Source organism: Castanea sativa, chromosome 6, assembly GCF_040712315.1.
Source record: "Castanea sativa cultivar Marrone di Chiusa Pesio chromosome 6, ASM4071231v1".
NCBI classification, from domain to species: domain Eukaryota; kingdom Viridiplantae; phylum Streptophyta; class Magnoliopsida; order Fagales; family Fagaceae; genus Castanea; species Castanea sativa.
Genome location: NC_134018.1, coordinates 52,014,894 through 52,036,459, shown reverse-complemented (window position 1 = coordinate 52,036,459; position 21,566 = coordinate 52,014,894). Strand labels below are relative to the sequence as shown.

At 36.3% G+C, this 21,566-nt stretch overlaps 2 protein-coding genes across 2 annotated transcripts; both read left to right on the top strand.

Annotated features, from left to right (window-relative positions):
* Positions 1-15,064: 15,064 nt before the first annotated feature.
* LOC142639116 (akuammiline synthase 2-like) lies at positions 15,065-16,787 on the top strand. Its single transcript, XM_075813218.1, has one exon. It carries the CDS (start codon positions 15,140-15,142, stop codon positions 16,493-16,495), a length of 1,356 nt encoding a protein of 451 aa, XP_075669333.1. The 5' UTR covers positions 15,065-15,139; the 3' UTR covers positions 16,496-16,787.
* Positions 16,788-19,734: 2,947 nt separating this feature from the next.
* Positions 19,735-20,409, top strand: LOC142640162 (uncharacterized). Its single transcript, XM_075814252.1, has one exon. It carries the CDS (start codon positions 19,735-19,737, stop codon positions 20,407-20,409), a length of 675 nt encoding a protein of 224 aa, XP_075670367.1.
* Positions 20,410-21,566: the final 1,157 nt, after the last annotated feature.

The window sequence follows — 21,566 nt, the reverse complement described above, 5'->3', positions numbered from 1 at the left end:
AAAGGTTCCCTACGATATAAATAAATAACAAAAAAAGGGGTGAAACTTTTTTTATTTCGATGATGAGGAAGTAGGAACCCCCTCAAGGTATGGGTCAGTGGGACGACTCCTGAGGGACAAACCCCGGATGCCTACGCGCCCCTGCTAAGCAGGCATTGTGTAAATTGCGAAATGCCTTAGCTAGGAGTTGAACGAGAGACTTATGGGTTACTGTTAGTCTTGGCATTCTCCCTTACCGCTGAGGCACCCTAGGTGAGGGCAAATGGGATGAAACTTGGTTACAGTTTCTTAGATATTGTACCATAGGTCCCCAATGTGGCTGCATTGGCCAATGCGATGGTGTTATCCTTCCCTAATAACAACTAAATTCAACTATACTTATTGGTCAATTTGAATTTAATTAGGGAACATAAGGTACAAAACCTAAGGAGCTGTATCAAATTTTTGTTGTCTTTATGGTGGAATAACGTTGAGTGGACTAACATATGTAAACGATTATGGCCTAATAGTTTGTTGGTAATGTTTGTGAAGCGCTTGAGTATGGTGCGGGAAGAGGTGGCATGGCATCTTTTCGTTTGTGAAATATTTTGGGTGTGAAAATTGTTGTTCTTTTCTTATTTGAATTTATAGTTTATGATATTGTGTACATTCATATTGATCAATCATTGAACAAATATGGTTAAGGATTGCAGTTGTCTTCCTTGTGGACATGTATATGGTATGTCTTGCATCATTAAATGGATTCAACAGTGCCATGGACATCCTGCAAAGGTAATTTTTTTTCTTATTAGTTGATGTGCTATACCGCTACTGAAGAGGCTTCAGACATTCTTTTCTGCATCTTACCTATGCATTTCTTCTTTCTAGTGTCCGCATTGCAATGCAAAATGTATTTCAAAGGATGTCAGAAAGCTTTTTGCGTCACCTGTGGTTGTGCATGATGAAGGTCTACAGAAGGTAATGCTCATGTATCATACATTAAAATCCATTCTAAAAGATAGACATGGCACATGGGCACTATTATTAATTGAATCTATTGACCCATGCTAAAAATTGAATCTCTTCAAAATGAAATCAGGTCTCTTAAGAATGAGGTAATCCCCCAAATTCAAAAGAAAGTTACTTATTCAATTGCTTAGTTACATCACTTCCTAATGTTGGCTGCTTTTTTCCTTTGCTATTTTATCCATATCAGACTATCAGTTATTGTCTTCAACAAAAGAGCACACTGTCAAATAAGGGAGGTGCCCTAACATAATGAAAGAAAGATCTGCCCAGAAACTTACCAAAGTCAAATCCCTCTTCAGGGACAAGAAGAGTTATGGCTGCCTCATCTTCCTTAGTGCAGTCATATCCCTCGACAGTAGGAGAGGCTGCTATAGGGCCTCAGCTAGAGTCTGATCCTCCCTGCTCTCGACCGAGGAGGTCTTCCTCTTGCCCTTAACCTGGGCAATCTTTTGCTGCTTGGAGAGAACCACCTCATCATGAGAGTCCACCTCCCCTTCCTTTTTTCTCACACTTGACGGTTCTATCCTCACATTATGCAGTTCCAATATCACGTGTGACAGTTCTTTTCTCACATTTGGTGGTTTCCTTACTTTTTTCTCACACTTTACGGTTCCATCCTCACATTATGCAATTCTAACATCACATGTGACAATTCTTTTCTCACATTTAGTAGTTCCCTTACTTTTTTCTCACATTTGACTGTTTCATTCTCACATTTTACAATTTCAACGTCACATGTGACAGTTCTTTTCTCACATTTGGTGGTTCCCCTACTTTTTTTTTATTACATTTAACGGTTCCATCCTCACATTGTGTGGTTCCAACATCACATGTGACGGTTCTTTTGTCACATTAGGTGGTTCCCTTACTTTTTTCTCACACTTTACAGTTCCATCCTTACATTATGTTGTTCCAACATCACATGTAACAATTGTTTTCTCATATTTGGTGGTTTTCTTACTTTTTTCTCACATTTGACAGTTCCATCCTCACATTATGCAGTTTCAACATCACACGTGACAATTCTTTTGTCACATTTTGTGGTTTCCTTACTCTTTTTTTCCACATTTGACTGTCCCATTCTCACATTTTGCAATTTCAACATCACATGTGACAGTTCTTTTCTCACATTTGGTGGTTTCCTTACTTTCTTTTACTCACATTTGACGGTTTCATCCTCACATTGTGCAGTTCCAACATCACATGTGATAGTTCTTTTGTCATATTGGATGGTTCCCTTATTTTTTTTCTCACACTTGACGGTTCTATCCTCACATTGTGCAGTTCCAATATCACATGTGATAGTTTTTTTCTCACATTTGGTGGTTCCCTTACTTTTTCTCACACTTTACAGTTTCATCCTCACATTATGTAGTTCAAACATCACATGTGACAATTCTTTCCTCACATTTGGTGGTTCCCTTACTTTTTTCTCACATTTGACTGTTCCATTCTCACATTTTGCAATTTCAACATCACAGTGACAGTTCTTTTCTCACATTTAGTGGTTCCCTTACTTTTTTGTTCTCACATTTGACAGTTCCATCCCCACATTATGCGATTCCAACATTACATGTGACAGTTCTTTTATCACATTGGACGGTTCCCTTACTTTTTTTTCACACTTGACGATTCTATCCTCACATTGTGCAGTTTCAATATCACATGTGACAGTTCTTTTCTCATATTTGGTAGTTCCCTTACTTTTTTCTCACACTTTACGATTTCATCCTCACATTATGCAGTTTTAACATCACATGTGACAATTCTTTTCTCACATTTGGTGGTTCCCTTACTCTTTTCTCACATTTGACTGTTCCATTCTAACATTTTGCAATTCCAACATCACATGTGACAGTTCTTTTCTCACATTTGGTGGTTCCCTTTTTTTTTTTCTCACATTTGACGGTTTCATCCTCACATTGTGCAGTTCCAACATCACATGTGACAGTTCTTTTGTCACATTGAGTGGTTCCCTTACTTTGTTCTCACATTTTACGATTTCATCCTTACATTATTCAGTTCCAACATTACATGTGACAATTCTTTTCTCACATATGGTGATTTTCTTACTTTTTTCTCACATTTGACGGTTTCATCCTCACATTGTGCAGTTTCAATATCACACGTGACAGTTCTTTTGTCACATTTAGAGGTTTCCTTACTCTCTTTTTTTCCACATTTGAAAGTTCCATCTACACAGTGTGTAGTTCCAACATCACATGTGACAATTCTTTGTCACATTGGGTGGTTCTCTTACTTGTTTCTTACATTTGACTGTTCCATCCTCACATTTTGCAGCTTCATCCTCACACTTTGCAGTTCCAACATCACATGTGATAGGTATTTTCTCACATTTGGTGGTTTCCTTAACTTTTTCTCATATCTGACAGTTTCATCCTGACATTGTGCAGTTCCAACATTACACGTGACAGTTCTTTTCTCACATTTGGTGGTTTCTTTACTTTTTTTTCTCACATCTGACAGTTCCATCCTCACATTTTACAGTTCCAACATTATATGTGACAATTCTTTTCTCACATTTGGTGGTTTCCTTACTTTTTTTTCTCACATTTGACGGTTCTATCTTCACATTGTGCAGTTCTAACATCACATGTGACAGTTCTTTTGTCGCATTTGGTGGTTCCCTTATTTGTTTCTCACTATTGACGGTTTCATCCTCACATTGTGCAGCTTCAACATCACATTTGATCTTTTTTTCTCACATTTGATGGTTTCCTTACTTTTTTCTCACATTTGACAGTTCTATCCTCACATAGTGTAATTCCAACATCACATTTGATAGTTCTTTTGTCAAATTTGGTGGTTCCGTTGTTATATTAAGCAGTACCAACATTGCATATGTTCTATTTTTGTCACATGTGACAGTTCTTTTCTCACATTTGGTGGTTCCCTTACTTTTTTCACACATTTGATGGTTTTATCCTCACATTGTGCTGTTCCAATATCACATGTGACCGTTCTTTTGTCACATTTGATGGTTCCCTTACTTTTTTCTCACATTTGATGGTTCCATTGTCACATTGTGTAATACTAACATCACATCTAACTCTATTTTTGTCACATTCAGTGGTACCTTATTTTTTATTCTCAAATTTGACAGTTCTATTATCACATTGAATAATACCAACATTACTTCTGACCGTACTTTTGTCACATTCGGTGGTACCCTATTTTTTCCTTACGATTGACGGTTCAATTGTCATAGTAAGCACTACCAATAACACATCTGACCATAATTTTACAGTTGGTCTTATCACTAAGGTCACTTTTTTACTTACTAATTACCGCTCATCGCAATAGTAATTTTTTAAAAGTTATTAAAAAATTTAGATCTAAAATCGAAAACCAAAAAAAAAAAAAAAAAAAAAAAAAAAAAAAAAAAAACAGCTGGAATTATCTTGGTTTCTTACACAAATATTTGAATATACCAATTAACTTCCTACGTATCTCCCTGGGTAGCTTCCATCACATTCAGGGGCATACCTCCCTATAAAATAACATAGTTAAGGTCACTTTCGTGATGTTTATATTTTTATTATTTATATATGATGGTGAACCAAAAATTACACTTTCTCTGATTCGTCCATAGTGTCGTCCTAGACCAGAAAGGTCATCCAAGTGCAAGAAGATTGTCCAGCATGGAGTCACCTGTAAGACCTATTTACTAGGATTTGACAGCATTAGTAGTTGCCCATGACACATCCATGGAACTTGTAGAAATGGGCACTACCATGCCTAGCCAAATATGTCTATGTATGTATGTGTATAGTTGGCTAGCTTTTTACCTAGATTTGCAGGTGACAGTGAAGAGCCAGGCCTACCACAAGTCATGTTTCAAGTGCTCTCATGGTAGTTGTCCTATAACCCCATCTAATTATGCAACTCTAGAGGGCATTTTGTATTGCAAACACCATTTCTCCCAGCTTGTATATTGTATTTGCACAATTTTCTCATAGACTCATAACGTAGGTCCCACTTGTATATTGTATTTAGCTGAAGAAGTATTTTTATTTTCATGGTCAATGTCTCACCTTTTCTTTTCTTTTAAAATGCATTTATTATTGCAACGGGTAGTAATATATCATTCGTTACATTTATTTTATTTTACTTTGTTATATCATTTGTTACATTTGTAATTGTTTTGGTGCAAAATAAAGGTGATAGTGTTAATTACAATGTTGGTTTGTTTTGGTTAGATGAAAAAAAATTGAATTCCTTCCACCTATTTGACTGATAAAAGGAAAAACTAATTTCCAAAGTTTATCATGGAATACATTTTCTTATAAGCACAGACAAAATTTGCATAGTGACTTTTTATCATTTGAAAGTTTCCTTTCCTTTTAGTAACTTTAGGGGAAATTTTTCAAAAATTCCAAACAAATTTAAATTGAAAAAAAAGAAAAAGAAAAAAGATTGGCAAATGTTTTGAAGGTAGAGTAAAGGGGATAGGCAGAAAGAATAGACAGTAGAAATGATTTTTTTTCTCACTCCATATCTTTGTAATAAGCCAAAACAAAAGGTACATAAAGCTCATGAAATTTTTGCAAAATGATGTCTTGCAAGTCGTTTTACAAAAGCTGGATTTGCATCCCATGATCAAGCAAACACAACAATACGCCCAACACTGTTGATGAGCTAAAAGCAAAGAGAGAACCAAGTTTTGCCAATTCTCCTCCAAGAAAATTAGGTATCAGAAGAAACACACCCATAAACAAAGAGAAAACCATGTAGTCAAACCATGATAAATGATAGGGATTTTAAGCCTCTATGTTGAGGTTGCTGCACACTTCATTGATGCAGACTTGATAAGATGGTTGTAATCAAATATACAAGCTGGGAGTAATCAAATCTCCCATAAGAGTAGTGAGAGGGATAATACCTATATTGGATCCATAATATAACCATTGCGAGTGAGGAGCGCTGGTTATTAAATTATTATTTGAATAATCAAAACTAGAGAAGAATCTTCTAGCAAGTGAATATTAGAGACAAATATAACAATTCCATTTTTGTTTTTTCAATTTATTCATAATGATCTCCAAAAGTTTGGACAAAAAATTAAAAAGATAATAACATCAAACACAATATAATGACCAATGAGCTATGCTTGCAATTCCTGAAGAATATATGTAGGTCAATATAGTATAAAAAGGCTAATTACCTAGCCTGCAACAAACTAGCATAAAAAATTACAAGGAAATCAAGGCAAGAACAAGCAGCCTAAGTTCAGCACAGTGAAGATTAGCTACCATGATACCAATGGAATTTAAGGGTCTGTTTGTTACACCATCTCAAAGTCACATTTTTACATTTTAAACAACTTTACACATATTTCCACACACTTTTTTACCCACACAAATTTCAAAAAACTACAAAAATTTCATGTCAAACTACTCTACCAAACACCCCCTAATACTTCCAGTATATTCTCAGTAGATGCAAAATTCATGATATGATACCCCAGAATAGTATCTCTACAAAGATGACATAGGGGAGAATGCCTACTCTTCTGGAATGCCAAACCCCAACAAAAATGTGCTTCTGAGTCCAATATACCTATCACAGTTTAATAGCAAAATATTAACAACACTAACAAATTAAAAGATTATTATAGAAAAAATGACAAGGAGTAAGACTATGATTAAAGTTTGGTAGAGGGTTTTTTTTTTAATTATAAATTGTCTAGGTTGATTGCTCAGATTTGCCAAAAGCAAGGTGCAGACCTTGTAGACAATAATCCATCTATCTATAAGCAAGACCAATAAGATACATTAGGTTGAATCCACCAATATGAAGATTAAATGCTTGTGCAAGGAAGTAAGATATAATTTGATGGCATTGAATATAAAACAGAAAAGGAATACACAAAGACATGGATGCAAGAAAGGGAAATGAAAAGTGCCTCCTCAGTGGAGTTTTGGCAACACTAAAAAAAAATAGGGCTATCCCAGCATTTTCAAAACCCCTGGGATAGCCCCAAAAAGCACTGGGATAGGGTCAAAATTCCTATCCCAGCGTTTTTTTTCCCGGCGCTTCAAACTGCCACGCAGTGATAGTCGGTATAGGGTCGTTGGATCTATACCTGTGTTTTTCAAAAGCGCCGAGAAAGGCATACGCCCTATCCCAGTGCTTTTGAAAGCGCTGGTATAGGCCTTTTAAATTATATGCATTCAAGACCTATACCAGCGCTTTTGGGAGCGCTAGAATAGGTACTACCTATGCCAGCGCTTTCAAAAGCGCTGGAATAGGTCATGAATGAATATAATTTAAAAGACCTATACCAGCGCTTTTGAAAGCGCTGGTATAGCCTGTGCCTATTCTAGCATTCCCAAAAGCGCTAGGATAGGTCTTGAATAACGAAAATTTAAAAGGACCTATGCCAGCGCTTTCAAAAGCGCTGGTATAGGTCCTTTTTAAAAATAAAAAAAAAAATATTTAGCACCTGTAATGTACCTAAAATACATATTTTCCAATACCTATTTTATAGCAACTGTAATGAGCCACAATTTATATTTTCCAATAGAGAATACCATAGCACATTAAACCAAGAAACTTATTTAATTATACCATATCAATAATTACATCCCAAATGTCTAGAATGTTATACATAAAATAATACATCCCTAGTGTCTAGAATGTTATGAGGCGCACCTACACTACGATTTCACCATTGCACATTGAGTTTCAAAAATGTAAGTCACAAAACAAACAACACTCCTAATAGAAAATACTCCACCTTTTCTCTCCATGCAAGCCACTCACTTGCACCAAAGCAACAACCTACCAGGGCAGTAATGTAGACACATTATTTTACAATTTAAGGGAATTAAGAAGCAGATCTTACTCATCCTTTAACAATCCCGGTGTTTGACCACGGAAAGAAGAAGGTAAACTTCAAACAAGCTGTCACTCCTGCAAAAGCGAACTGACCATTACTCACTACTATGAATCTTACTAAGAGAATCTATAGGGATCTTCATGCAGAAAAATCCTACTTTCAATCAGAATTCAGAACAGCCCAAATGAGAAAATAACAAGAAAATCAAATCACAAATAAGAAAAAGGAAAGAAAGATGTGAACAACTCAGGTTAGGTAAGTAGTTGAAGCCTTTCTCTAAGTACATTTGAGAATGGAACTATCAACTATCAACTATGGGAAATTCATCTGTATCCCATTTTATAATCACTTGCAAATAATAAACATGTCTTAAAAAATAATGACATTAAAATCATTTGACAGTCTCTTCCAAGATTTGGTTTGCAAATTTTCCCCTCTTCTATTTATTTTAAGCTTACTTGTGACTTCCATTTGCATGTGCAATTAGGAAATAAAGTACTTAAAAACTATGTGTTAAAAGTTAATTTTCCCATTGAAAGAGAGTAGAAGGGATTAAGTTCGTTAGGCAAAGACAGTAAGAAATATGAAGGCCTTTTTGTTTGGGGGCTAAGTTTACAACTAGACCACTCCAATCACCTAGGAACCTAGTGTTCACGAAACTAAAAAATATAAGTTTAAGTCAAGTTAGATCCATACTTGGTCTGCCTAGGGCTAATCACTGAACACACCAATGCATGAGTATTACTCAACCAACAATAGATTAAAAGTAAACTTAGATGATCACATAAAAGATGGAATTATTAAAGAAATTCCAGTTAGAATGACCAAGTTCATCACCAATAATTATAGCACAATAGGAAAAACACAATCAACACTCCCAATATAAAATACACCGCCTTATATCTCCATGCAAGCCACCCGCTTGCTCCAAATCAACAACCCACCACAGCAGAATATTTGAATTTACTAATAGTTGATAAAATAAATTCACACATAGTTGAACAATAATATCACAACATTCACAAGACAATCAACACTCCCAATAATGAAAAGTAGACCACCTTATATCACCATGCAAGCCACCCGCTTGCTCCAAACCAACAATCCACCACAACAGAAATTTAACATATAATTATAGACTAGTAGGGTATCATGAAACAAATTTTACTCACCCTTTAGCAATTCACTGGTTTGCTCAGGGAAAGAGGAAGTCAAACTTAGAGCAAGCTGCTGATCCTGCAAAATCTAAGTCTAAATTATAGACTACTAAGATAACTTAAAAGACGTAAATTAGGTGACTTCACGTCCAAAATCATGTAAAGGAGAAGACACTACTAAACTAAGCACACCGAGAGAACTAACTATAAACTAAAATAGGGAGAGGTGTGCAAAGATATTCAAACCAAAAGATAAGCTCCAATATTTTTGCTAGTTTGCATTTGTCCACAAGTAGACATGAGCTATTTAATAATTTAATCATACGTAGTCAGAGAATGAGAGGTTAACTTACTAGTTGCTACCTTGCTTTGCTCCAAGGGAGATGCCAAAGATGAAAAGAAGAACTCCAAGACCCTTCAATACTATTGCAGCAGCCACTAAATGTTTAATCTGGCAATAACAAATCCAACAATCAGAATTGAGTTGTTTTTTATTTTAATATAAAACAAAATGGCAAAGCAAAATAAAATTATCAACCAAACTGAGTGGAAAGATTAATGCATATCTCATGGTTAAAGGCGCTTGCTTGATTCAAAAAGGAGTAACAGAATGATTTGTGGACCCCTGACGATTTGTGGCTTTACTTTTTTTCTCTAGAATAAATTTAACTTGTCAAAAATTAAAAGATAAATGCACGAAATGACTTGCCTCAAGGATGCATGATCATTCTTCTTCTATTAAAAGTAAAGAAATGAGCAAATAGATTATACCAATCCATATGACATGTTACCACATTGCACCAATCCCACTCTCTGATTTCAGCTAGATTTGATTTGACAAAATAAAAATTTAATACATTTTATAAAAAAATAAAAAATAAAAAAAAAACCATGGATTAAGTCATTTAGCAAAAAATGGTTCCATTTCAGCTAAATACTTAATTTTGAGGTCAGATAATAAAGAACTAATTGCAACTAACATTTAGACATTTATTTCATAATAAAGTAGCTGACAACAACATATAAAAATAAACTCAATGGCTAATAAAAATATACACATGATGATTAAATAGAAAAAGGGCATCAAATTAAATACATACAAATATCAATTTTACCATTCTTATTCCAGACCTCAACAACTCAAACAAAAATAGCATTAAGCCTTCTTTCTTTTTCTTTTTTGATAAGTACATTAATTATTTCTTGTGGACCCTGTAGTAGTGGTCTAGTGCTTTTATCCACTCCTCCATCTTAAGACTTTACTGATTTCTTAAATCTTAGATTATAATTCATTCAAGAATCCTTTTGTAATCTAGTATGCATGAGGTATCTATGCATTCTAATAAAACTTCATATTACTTATTCAAAAGAAGTAGGTATGAGTAGCGTGTAAATAAAGAATGTAATCCAAAATGACTAATTTGTGAGAAGAGAAATGCACCATCAATGTGCAACAAGATGGCCATAGGCAACTTCAATCAATAGTTAGCACACTAAAATAAACAATGGTTGCAAAGATTGTCCAGCTAAAAGGAATAAAGAAAGAGAAGGATGAAATGATTGGCTAAGAAACTAGACATGAACTGGCATAGATGAATGTAAGCCTTTAGTTTGACAGAACTGCCCTGCTATGTACCATATTGGTAAAAAAGAGGGGGGAATATATATATATATATATATATATATATATATATATATATATATATATATATAATGCAGCTAAGTCTAGATACTCAATAAGGATGGTGCAACAAGGACATTTGACCCATAACCTAAAAACCTACTAATAAAAGAAACGGCCACATTATAGGCCATGAAATGAAATGACCAAAATCAGAAAACCTTTCAGTTATTAGTACTGAATGCATTAGCCTTTTCACATTTCAATTACATCAAGATGTAACCAAAAATCATTGAAAGAACTCTTATAAGAAGACCTTACCACAATCGAATGCAATAATAGGCTTCAATTTTTCGATTCTTCCTGAAAAATAATCAACAAATAAAAACTAAGTAATTGGTAAAACTTAACGACTAAAACAAGATTGTAGTTCAAGGTTAAAAAAAAGAGAAATTCCCTATGCATTTTGCTGAAGAGATTTTAAGGACCGGTACATGAGCTTGCTTACAAACATCCATGATATACAAAACACGACCTTCTAAAGATTTGTAATAGAACAAGTAATGAAGAATTATATATATTACTATTGTAGCAGGGAGGAAACTTTTGAAGTTACTAATGCTATGCCTAGAGATGTTTTAGTTAAGCCTTCACAATTTAAAACTTCACACTAAACTTGCAGAAGAAATACAGCAAAAGCAATAATACAAATGAACTTAGTAATATCATAAATAAGGTCGAAAAGTACCAACTCATCACTCATACCTGCATCCTCAGTTTCTTGGCTTGCTTAAACACATTTGGCCAAATAGTTTCATAAATCCATTAGCAAGAATAGAATCAAAATCAAAATTAACACATGTTCCCAAGTTTTCTGTGATTGTTTGATATAACTATTTAATTATTATAGTTGGGGTTGTGGGCAACAATGATTAAGATGCGCAAAGAGGGATTGATAGGCATAGCTTTGGGTGGTGGCACCAGTTGATTTGGACCACATAAAAACAATGACTTGTTGTCCATTTAAGTTAGAGGTTATAATTTGTAATTTGACAAAAGAAAAGGTAAGAGAACTTTATTTGTAATTTGACAAGTACCCCTACCCAAAAGGGAACCAAACAAGCATACAAGAAACTCATAGGACTACAACACAACCAAAGCCTTTAATTTCCCTTCCGCAAACAATGTGCACGTACCAACTTGATACAACATATGCCACTACCAAACCATGATAAAATTAGCCAAAGTAAAACACTTATCAAAGAAAGCACATATGAACTTACAAGCTAAACCACACAACAAAAGCTTGAAGTAAATTCCCTAAAGTCTCAGCATCCTAATCACACTTTTAGATAACTTCCAACAAGTCAGCCCTTATTATAAAATTCTTTTGGTCCACTTAGTGTTATCCAAAAAGCTTAAAATTAAATAGAGAGAAGCCTTTATGTGTCTAGTATGTACCACCAAAGAATCAGCTCAAAAACCAAGGAATTAAAACCAAGGAATCAAACCCAAAATCTCATATAAACAACTTATCAAACACTTGGTATGCAAAAAGCACATACTCACAATTCACTTGAATAAATTCATAGTTATCACTTCACTCACACCCACATTTGCCAAAGTCATTTAAAATGCATAGAAAAAACTTCCAAAAATCAACTCATATCAACATATGCAACAACAAGACCCATATAGTTGATCTAGCAAACCAACCCTCAAATACCCATTAGAAAACTAATCAACCAAAACTTTTTATCAAAGCAAAAACTCTTCAAATGATATGAAATTTTCGGATTTAATAAAACCATTGCTACCCAAATCATCTTAACCCTCTAATCTAGCATTATTCACCAAAACCCATCAAGTATTTACCATAATAATCATTGAATAGCAAAAGCCAAAGGATTTCATAAAAGAAATTGAGCAAAAAGATTAGATTTTTACCTTAAATTCTTGTTGGGAAAAGGCACAAATAAAGGAGTATATGGTGGCTAGAGGGATGATCTAACGGGGCTGTTCATGAGAGATGAAGAGGGAGTAAGATTTGGGTGAGAGGAAGGGAGAGGCTGCAACACAAGAAAAACAAGAGAGAGAGAGAGAGAGAGAGAGAGAGAGAGAGAGAGAGAGCAACATGAAAATGGGGAAGAAAAGGAGGGGGGTGGGTGAGAGGAAAATATCTGAGACCAAAAATGAGAGGCCAAAGTGGTGCCAAGCTAAAAAAAAAAAAAGAGGGAAGTCTGAAATTTTTTCAGTGGTACGAAGGACCTATTCCAGCGCTTTTTGACCCTATTCCAGCGCTTCAAAAAGCGCTAGGATAGGCCTCTCTCCATTCCCTTGTGGAGGGACCCTATCCCAGCGCTTCAAAAAAGCGCTGGGATAGGCCTTTCTCCATTCCCTTATGGGGTGACCCTATCCCAGCACTTTTTGAAGCGCTGGAATAGGGTTACCCTATTCCAGCACTTTTCAAGCGCCGGGATAGGATAATTTCAAATATTAAATTAATTTTAAAAAAAAAAGATTACCCTAACCTGTAGCGGCGGTTATAAAACGCTGCAATAGGGCATCCTATACCAGCGTTTTTAAAAACCGCCACTATAGGTCTCCTATTGCAGCGATTTATAAAGCACCAGTTTTGAGCTGCCATAATAGGGTTTCCTATACCAGTGCTTTTAAAAAGCGCTGGTACAGGCTTATCTATTACGGCGTTTTTTAAAAACGCTGGGATAGAATGATTTTTTTGTAGTGAAAGTTTTGGGAGATTAAACATGTTCCAAAGCCCAAGTATGACACCTAGTTTAAGTTGTCTAGTGGGTCTACCACAGTAATACAACACAAATTCAATAACAGACTACACTTCACAACGTTCACCCCACACTCCTCTCACCAATTCAAATTGGATCACTCACTCCCAACAATCTCAAACCCTTGACCCTCCAACTACCTTCCACTCCCACCTCACCATTAACTCAACCACAAATCTACCGTTCCTTGGTATACCAACCCAACATCCATGAATCCCTTGAAACCTAGCATAAATAACTAAAAAAATAACCCATTGGGAATTTTTTTTTTATTTTGTATTAATGCAAGCCCAAAGAAATAATAAAATAACCAAAAAAAAAATCTCCATGAAACAAGATCAAATTCACAAAACTAAATCAAGATTATTATCTATTAAACACAACTAAATTCTGAAACTTCCTTCTAACTATGATTATTTAAAAGTTTAGTCACTTATGGAGGCTCAGGGCTGCCAAGCTTTGGAATGATTGTTGGGGCTTGTGATTGTTACAGGTCCTTAGATTTTGGGGATATTTAGAAAACTATGAACATCAAACAGAGCAACGAAGATAATGTCCCCAGGTACGTCTTCAACCCAAACCTGAAGTTCCAGCTCAACTCGAGATTTCTTTGTCAAAGCATCAACAACCTTATTACAATTTCGTTTCACATGGCAGTAGTGATCCAGGCAATCAATGGTGGACTGTCAAGCCCTTTAGTGTAAAGATTAATTTGTCAAATATATAAGAACCGAAACTCAAACAAAACAATAATAGCATATACCCACAAAGTTTAGAGAAATAATATAAACTCATCTCAGCGTTAATCGTATGTAAAGAGAGAACCTGAAGATTGTGGGTGGCGCTGACGATTTAGAATGGAAGAGAAGAAGCGCCGCCGAGTCATACGGAAAGAGATGAAGCGCCGCTGAGTTGGATTGGATATGAGTGTGCCGCCGATTTGAGGATGGATTGGAAGAGACAAAGCTAAAAAGTGGCGCCAAAAATTTGGATCGGATGAGAAGAAGCGGCGCCGATTTGAGGTTATGGGCTTGCGGCCGTCTGGTTCTTGAAAGGTTTTAGCTGTCTGATTGAGGGTTTTGTTTAGAGAGGAAAACATGAGGCTGAGCAAGCAGAGGGAGAGAAGTAAACGTGAGAGGAGAAAAGTTTGATGAATGTTATGATTTTTTGTTTATATGTAAAACCTGTTTAACCGGTAACCAAAACCCATTAAAATTACATATACGGTCAAGATTAAAACAATACTAAATTAACAGTTCAGATTTAGGTGGGTACCGTACCCCCTCTTTTTTTGAGGGGGTACGGTAGAATGACCCATAAAAATAAAAAAACCAATTTATTGGTAGTAGTCTTTTACCGTTTGAAGATGGCAAATTCTTTTGGGAATTAATTCACCATTCAGCAGCCAACTGAAAAAATTCAAAACATCCTTCCCCATCTAACGTCACTTAAGAAATTTCCTTGAACATTCTTTTGGGCTATTGATTGCGTCAACTACCATCTAACATCACTTGAGAAATTTCCTTGAACAAGCCCTTGCTGAATAGTTTCTCTGTCAATGCCAGGATGTTTATAAAAGGAAACCATTATGAGTAACACAGCTAGTACCACTGACAACTGAGGCAAGGTCTTTAGCCAAAAGAGAGAAAGAGAGAGATTGCTGAGGCAAGGTAACTAGTGTGGCAAAATGATGAAGGTTGAGGTCACTATCATTTCAAAAGAAACCATCAAACCATCTTTACCAACATTGCACCATCTGAAACCCTACAAACTCACCCTCTTAGATCAGGTCACTCCCGCAACTTACGTTCCCACAGTCTTCTTCTACCCTATGAGCACTGATCTCAATCTCAACATGTCCCAAATCATTACGCAACTTAAAAATTCCCTTTCAGACACCCTCAATATCTTTTATCCATTTTCTGGGAGCGTAAAAGACAATCTTTTTATCCATGATTTCGACACGGGTGTTCCCTTTCTGGAAGCTCGTGTTAATTGTTCCATGTCTGAGTTCCTTAAGCACCAAGAAACAGACTTACTTAGCCTATTTGTTCCGTACCGTGCCTTCTGGAAGGAATCAGATACTACTATAGGTCAAATGGCTATCCAACTGAACCTCTTTGATTGTGGTGGAATAGCAATCGGATTGAGCTGCTCACATAAGATTGGGGATGCAGCAACAGCGAGTTCTTTTCTTCATTCTTGGGCAGCCACCTTTAGTGGGTCTCCAGAAAAAGTTGTAAATCCAAATTTCTCTGAGGGATCAGTCATGTTTCCACCGAGAGATTCACTTCCACAAAAGTATATAGCTACAATGGATAACTTGTGGTTCAAAGAAGGTGAGTATGTTACAAGAAGGTTTGTGTTCCATGACGAAGCGATAACCACCCTAAGGGCCAAAGCGAAAAGTGAACTAGTTCCTAAACCAACACGCATTGAGGCACTGACATGTTTCATTTGGAAACATTGCGTGGCAGCTTCTAAAGCCAAATCAGCAGGTTTCATAAAGGCATCCATGACCATAGTGGTCCAAGCAGTGAACTTGAGGACACGAATGAAGGCATACTTGTCCGATGCTTCTATTGGAAATATATTTTGGTGGGCTCCCGCAGCAGCTGATTTGACTATGGAAGAGAAAGAGTTGCATGAATTGGTGGACCTTGTAAACGAATCCATCGCAGGGTTTGATAGTGGCAGTGCGGAAAGTTTGCAAGGAGATGAAGGTTTTTTGGCTTTCTCCGATTACTTTGACCAATTGGAAGATATGTTTTCTGCAGAACCAAAACCAGATGTTTGTGCGTTTACATGCTGGCTTAGGTTTTTTAACGATATTGATTTTGGTTGGGGGAAGCCATTTTGGGTTGGTATCATGGGGAAAGTTGGCCCTGCATTTAGAAATTTAATAATATTCAGTGAAACCCCATGGGGTATTGGGATTGAGGCGTGGGTGACCATGGATGTGAAAGAAATGGCTATATTGGAGAATGATCCTGAATTTCTTGCATTTGCTTCCCTAAATCCTAGCATTTCAATCTCTCTTTAAAATATTTGGATATGTTTTTTTTTTTAAGGGAAGATATGTTTTTATTTGATGCCAAAGGAAGTAAAATAGAATTGGTCACCAGTACTTATGACTTTATGTACGACAATAAACCATGACTTTATGTACGACAATAAACCATTAATAAATTAATCTGTCAGTGTCCTAGTCTTGATAGAAATTAAGGTTGTGATTACTTTACCTTTCTCATTTTCCACAATTTTTCACTTTATATGTAAAATGTGTGGAAAAGTATGTACATTATTGAATGTAAAATAATAATTATCCCTAAAATTATAAGAGTACTTGTACGACATTCTGCTAGGAATGTAAGTTTAAGCAATTCTCACAATTGCGATTTTTCTATTTTATTCATTTTCTGAATCAAATGTAATGAAGTTATTAAGTTGCAATAAAAATTTATATAAGTGTAGAAAAGCGTTATAATTTTCATACATACATATTTTGGCATCAATCTTTTGAATGTTTCAATGTTATAAGGTTGGACCAACACCATATTGTGTTCAAAGAATTATATGTTAGCATTAGTAGTAGTGAAATCTACACAAAATATAATTATTTGGTAATTGCATAAACATAAGAAGAAAGTTAATAAGCACAAACAAAGGGCACCAACACATGAGGTGCTGCGCTTGTGAGAGATAGAGTTTTAAATGTATCAATTTAATTATGAACAACTATATCCCGACTAAGGAAAAATTTTGTTTATATTAATTTATTTAACAAATGAGAGCTTGAAATCAGATTTAGGTTCGATTGTTAAATTAGTCAAAATTAAACATAATAATTTTTTTTGTATAATCTCAGGAGTATAAGACTCATTTTTAAGTATGTATAATATTCTATGTTTATATATTTACATGCATAAAAAAATACATATATAGATTTGATTTGATTGTACGTGTAAGTTTGAAAACAAGCTTCTAAGATATTAAATTATTATTTATAAATTATTAATAATGTAAAAATTCCATTTCTTAGTAAAAGTTATATATCTTTTTAGCAATACAAGGTTGGTGAATCTATTTATTAATTCATAAACAAAAATTATTCTGTCTAAACTCAAAGTAATATAATTTCAATTAGTTATTGATATTAATTATATGTTTAACAATACAAGCTCGAACATATGATTAAGGTTGTTGGTGAACTCAAGCTTGGATTGTGTTTGAAATAAAATAAAAATAACAAATGTAAATGATATTGAGCGTAATGCAATCAAATGATATTGAGTTTCAATAGCAAATGATATTGAGTTTCAATCTCCACATTTTATTTAGTTAGTGGATGATGTAGCAATTTCTCATTAAAATAGAAGAAGATTCCAGTTAAAAAAGTATTAGAGATAAGCCAAACCCTTTGCTATAAGCCTATAAGTCATGATAGAAATAGAGGAAAAGGAGTTTTCTAATCAACTAGAATTGTGGACTTTGTTCAGATTTCTCTTTTCCATTTATTGTAAGTAAACCTTCTCACATAGTATTCTCTTTTTTCCTTCTTATTTTTAAGGGATATATATATATACTTATGTAGTTATGTTATCAATCAGGTGCTCTTAGAATATTCGTTAATTGAAAATTTTAGAAAAAAATTGATACGGCTTTTATGGGAAATATAAAAAATTATCAAAAAAAAATTTTTTCTTTCCATATAAAAATTTTCTAAAAATATTTCATAAACCAAATTCAAATATTCAATATTTCTATTTGAGTAATACTACAGACACAAATTATTTTACAACACTTTTACAAAATGTTGATGTGGCTGACCCTTTATTGGTTTTCATCAAGGCTCACCATTAATATCACTTTTCCATTTATCAATAATCACTCACCACGTAAGCAGTTTGTAAAATTTGATTTAAAATAGTTTGTGTCTCTAGCATTATTCTTTTTAAATATAAATTCATTTAAAGCTGTTACAATCAAATATTATTCATTACTTAATTAATGCTGACTTTAATCTTGTGGCAGAGCTCAGTTTGGATAATATCTTTTATATATGTATATACTTTTTTATAGAAAAAAAAAATCATACATGTATATACTTTGAATATAAGCATGTAGAGTTCACACCCACTAAATTCTATAATTATTGCATTGTGAAGGGGAAAGCACAACCGAAATAGTTGTTGTCACCACTGCACACCTTTGGTGTGATGATCACTTCACAAGTATAATTATTTGTAGGGTCTAGGGGCAAAGGTCGAGGTTCAAGTCTCTAAGAGGGAGTTTCACACACATATGCACTTAGATTAGGTTAGAGTAGAATTCTATCTTGTATCAAACCAAATATATATATGAAGAGGGTAAAAAGATTGATGACGGATACTCTTGAACAAACATGACTGCATTGGACCGATTGGCCGAGAGTGGACAGGTCCAAGGTGCACGGACACACAGTAGACATATCTAAGGGCCACGTGGCATCCATCTGCTTTGATTAAACTCCAAGGATTCCTAAATGGAATTGACTTGCGTCTCACGATTAACTTTAAGAATCCCAATATGAGAAGAATTCTAACTAGGAAAAGATTCTGTAATATACGCCCATTAAGGATGATCTTCCCTATAAGGAAATGCCTTGGTGCGCAAGAAACGGAGGTTGATTCTACACCACTATAAAAACCCAAGGACCCTCAAAAAGCAAGGTACGCATAATTCATCCCAACTCTGGCATTCTAGAGTTGAGTAAAATTCTAATTTGATCTTCAGAGGGTATTTGGCCGGCACTACACCGATGCTCTCTATTAGGTCATCTCTTTTTGTGTCGTACAGGTTTTGTTTCGAGCGTGCAGGGACCTTGTGACTGATTGGTGATTTTTTGTCTTCATCAATTAGCGCCGTCTGTGGGAAAAGAATTGGAATAAGCCATACGTGCCGCTTCCTGGACAAAAGTTGCATGGTACTCACTTGTTCGATGGCAACAACCAACAACAATCAGGGCGACGAACCGCACACCACAGCCTTGGAGAGACAAGCTCAAACCCCCCCCCCCCGGCGGCAGTAGAACGCCTAACCAAGCAGAATCATGATTTGGAAGAGCAGTTGCAGCAAAAGAATGCAGGCCTTGGTACACAGGAGGAAGACCAAGAAGGGACAAGCAATGAGAAGAGAAACTAGGAAGGGCCTGAAGGTAGCAACGCTCCAAGTAGACCGGAACGGCAGGACACAAGCTGGCCATCTGTCTCTGAAATCGTCCCACCTCACATAGTCACTGAGATGCAGATGATGAAGGAGCAGATGGACTTTATAATGAACGCCCTCAGAGGACGAGTATCCAGCGATCTTGATGACCTGGTCCAGAGAACCGATTCGCCTTTTACAACGTCCGTCAGTTTGTTCCCTCTTCCCCCGAAATTTCGCATGCCGCAGGTAGAGAGTTATGATGAATCTAAGGACCCCTTAGATCACTTGGAATCCTTCAAAACCTTAATGCATCTTCAAGGAGTTTCGGACGAGATTATGTGCAGGGCCTTCCCTACTACGTTGAAGGGACCTGCAAGGATCTGGTTTAGCAGACTGACACCCAACTCCATTGGCACTTTCAAGGAGTTAAGCGCCCAATTTGCCTCACACTTCATCGAGGGTCACAGATACAAGAAGTCTACCGCGTGCTTAATGAACATTAGGCAGCGGGAAGACGAGACCCTAAGATCTTATATAGCCCATTTTAACAAGGAGGCTCTCTCAATCGACGAAGCAGACGACAAAATACTTGTGGCAGCATTCACCAATGGGTTACAGAAGGGTAAGTTGCTATTTTCTTTATACAAGAATGACCCAAAAACCATGTCAGAGGTGTGTTACTGTGCGACCAAATACATGAACGCGGAAGACGCATTACTGGCCCGAAAAGAGAAGCCCAAAAAAAGGGAAAGACAGGAAGATATGTAGTTAGACAAAGGACGAAAATGGCCAGGACTGGAGAACGGTGGGAGGACAGACGCTCCAAACCACCTATGGGAAAATTCACAAGCTTCACCCCGCTGACTGCCCCAATCAACCAAGTGCTAATACAAGTTAAGGATGAAGGAGCCCTAACTTTTCCCAACAAGCTGAAAGGAGACCCAAACAAAAGGTCAAGGGACAAATATTTCCGTTTCCATTGTGATCACGGCCACGATATGGCTGACTGCTACGACTTGAAGCAACAGATTGAAGCTCTTATCAAACAAGGGAAGCTACAAAGGTTCGTCAACAAAGAAAAGACAGATCCACCACAAGACCAGGTTCCCAAACGGAAAACGAGCGCCCCAGACCACCAATAGGAGACATAAGAATGATTGTTGGGGGCACAATGACTGTGGGGCCATCCTAAAAGCCCTGTAAAACATATCTAAGGATGGTTCAGAGTGTCCAGCAGACGGTATCTGTACCGAAGATGACGCGGATTGATAACCCAATCGTCGAGTTTTCAGAGGAGGATGCATGACGTCTTCACCACCCGCATGATGATGTGCTTGTCGTCAGTATACGAGCGGGAGATTACAATATGCAACGGGTTTTGGTTGACAATCGAAGCTCGGCTGATATCCTCTATTACCATGCATTCCAGCAGATAAGAATTGGTACAGAGCGACTGGTTCCGACGAACGCCCCACTCGTCGGCTTTGAAGGGACAAGGGTCTACCCCCTTGGTGTTGTCACATTGTCTGTGACAGTGGGTGATTACCCCAGCAGATCACTAAAGACGTGGCGTTCCTCGTGGTCGATTGCTCATCTGCTTACAACACCATCCTCGGACGACCCACTCTCAATTCATGGAAGGTCGTGATCTCGACCTATCATTTAATGATCAAGTTCCCTACAGAGTATGGAGTAGGAGAGCTACGCAGAAATCAGGTGGCCGCTCATGAATGCTACATAGCTATGATGGAGATGGACGACCACCTACAAACCATGAATACAGAAGAACAGCGGACATTAGTAGAACCGGTGGAAGAATTAGAAGAAGTACCCCTCAATGATTCTAGGCCCGAACGGACCATGAGAATAGGTACTTCGGCCAGCAATTCAGTACGGCAAGCACTCGCAACATTCCTAAGGAAAAA

Bases quoted from the DNA above. Each gene is read 5' to 3' on its own strand.
- LOC142639116 (XM_075813218.1), top strand. From the start codon at position 15,140: ATGATGAAGGTTGAGGTCACTATCATTTCAAAAGAAACCATCAAACCA.
- LOC142640162 (XM_075814252.1), top strand. From the start codon at position 19,735: ATGCAGATGATGAAGGAGCAGATGGACTTTATAATGAACGCCCTCAGA.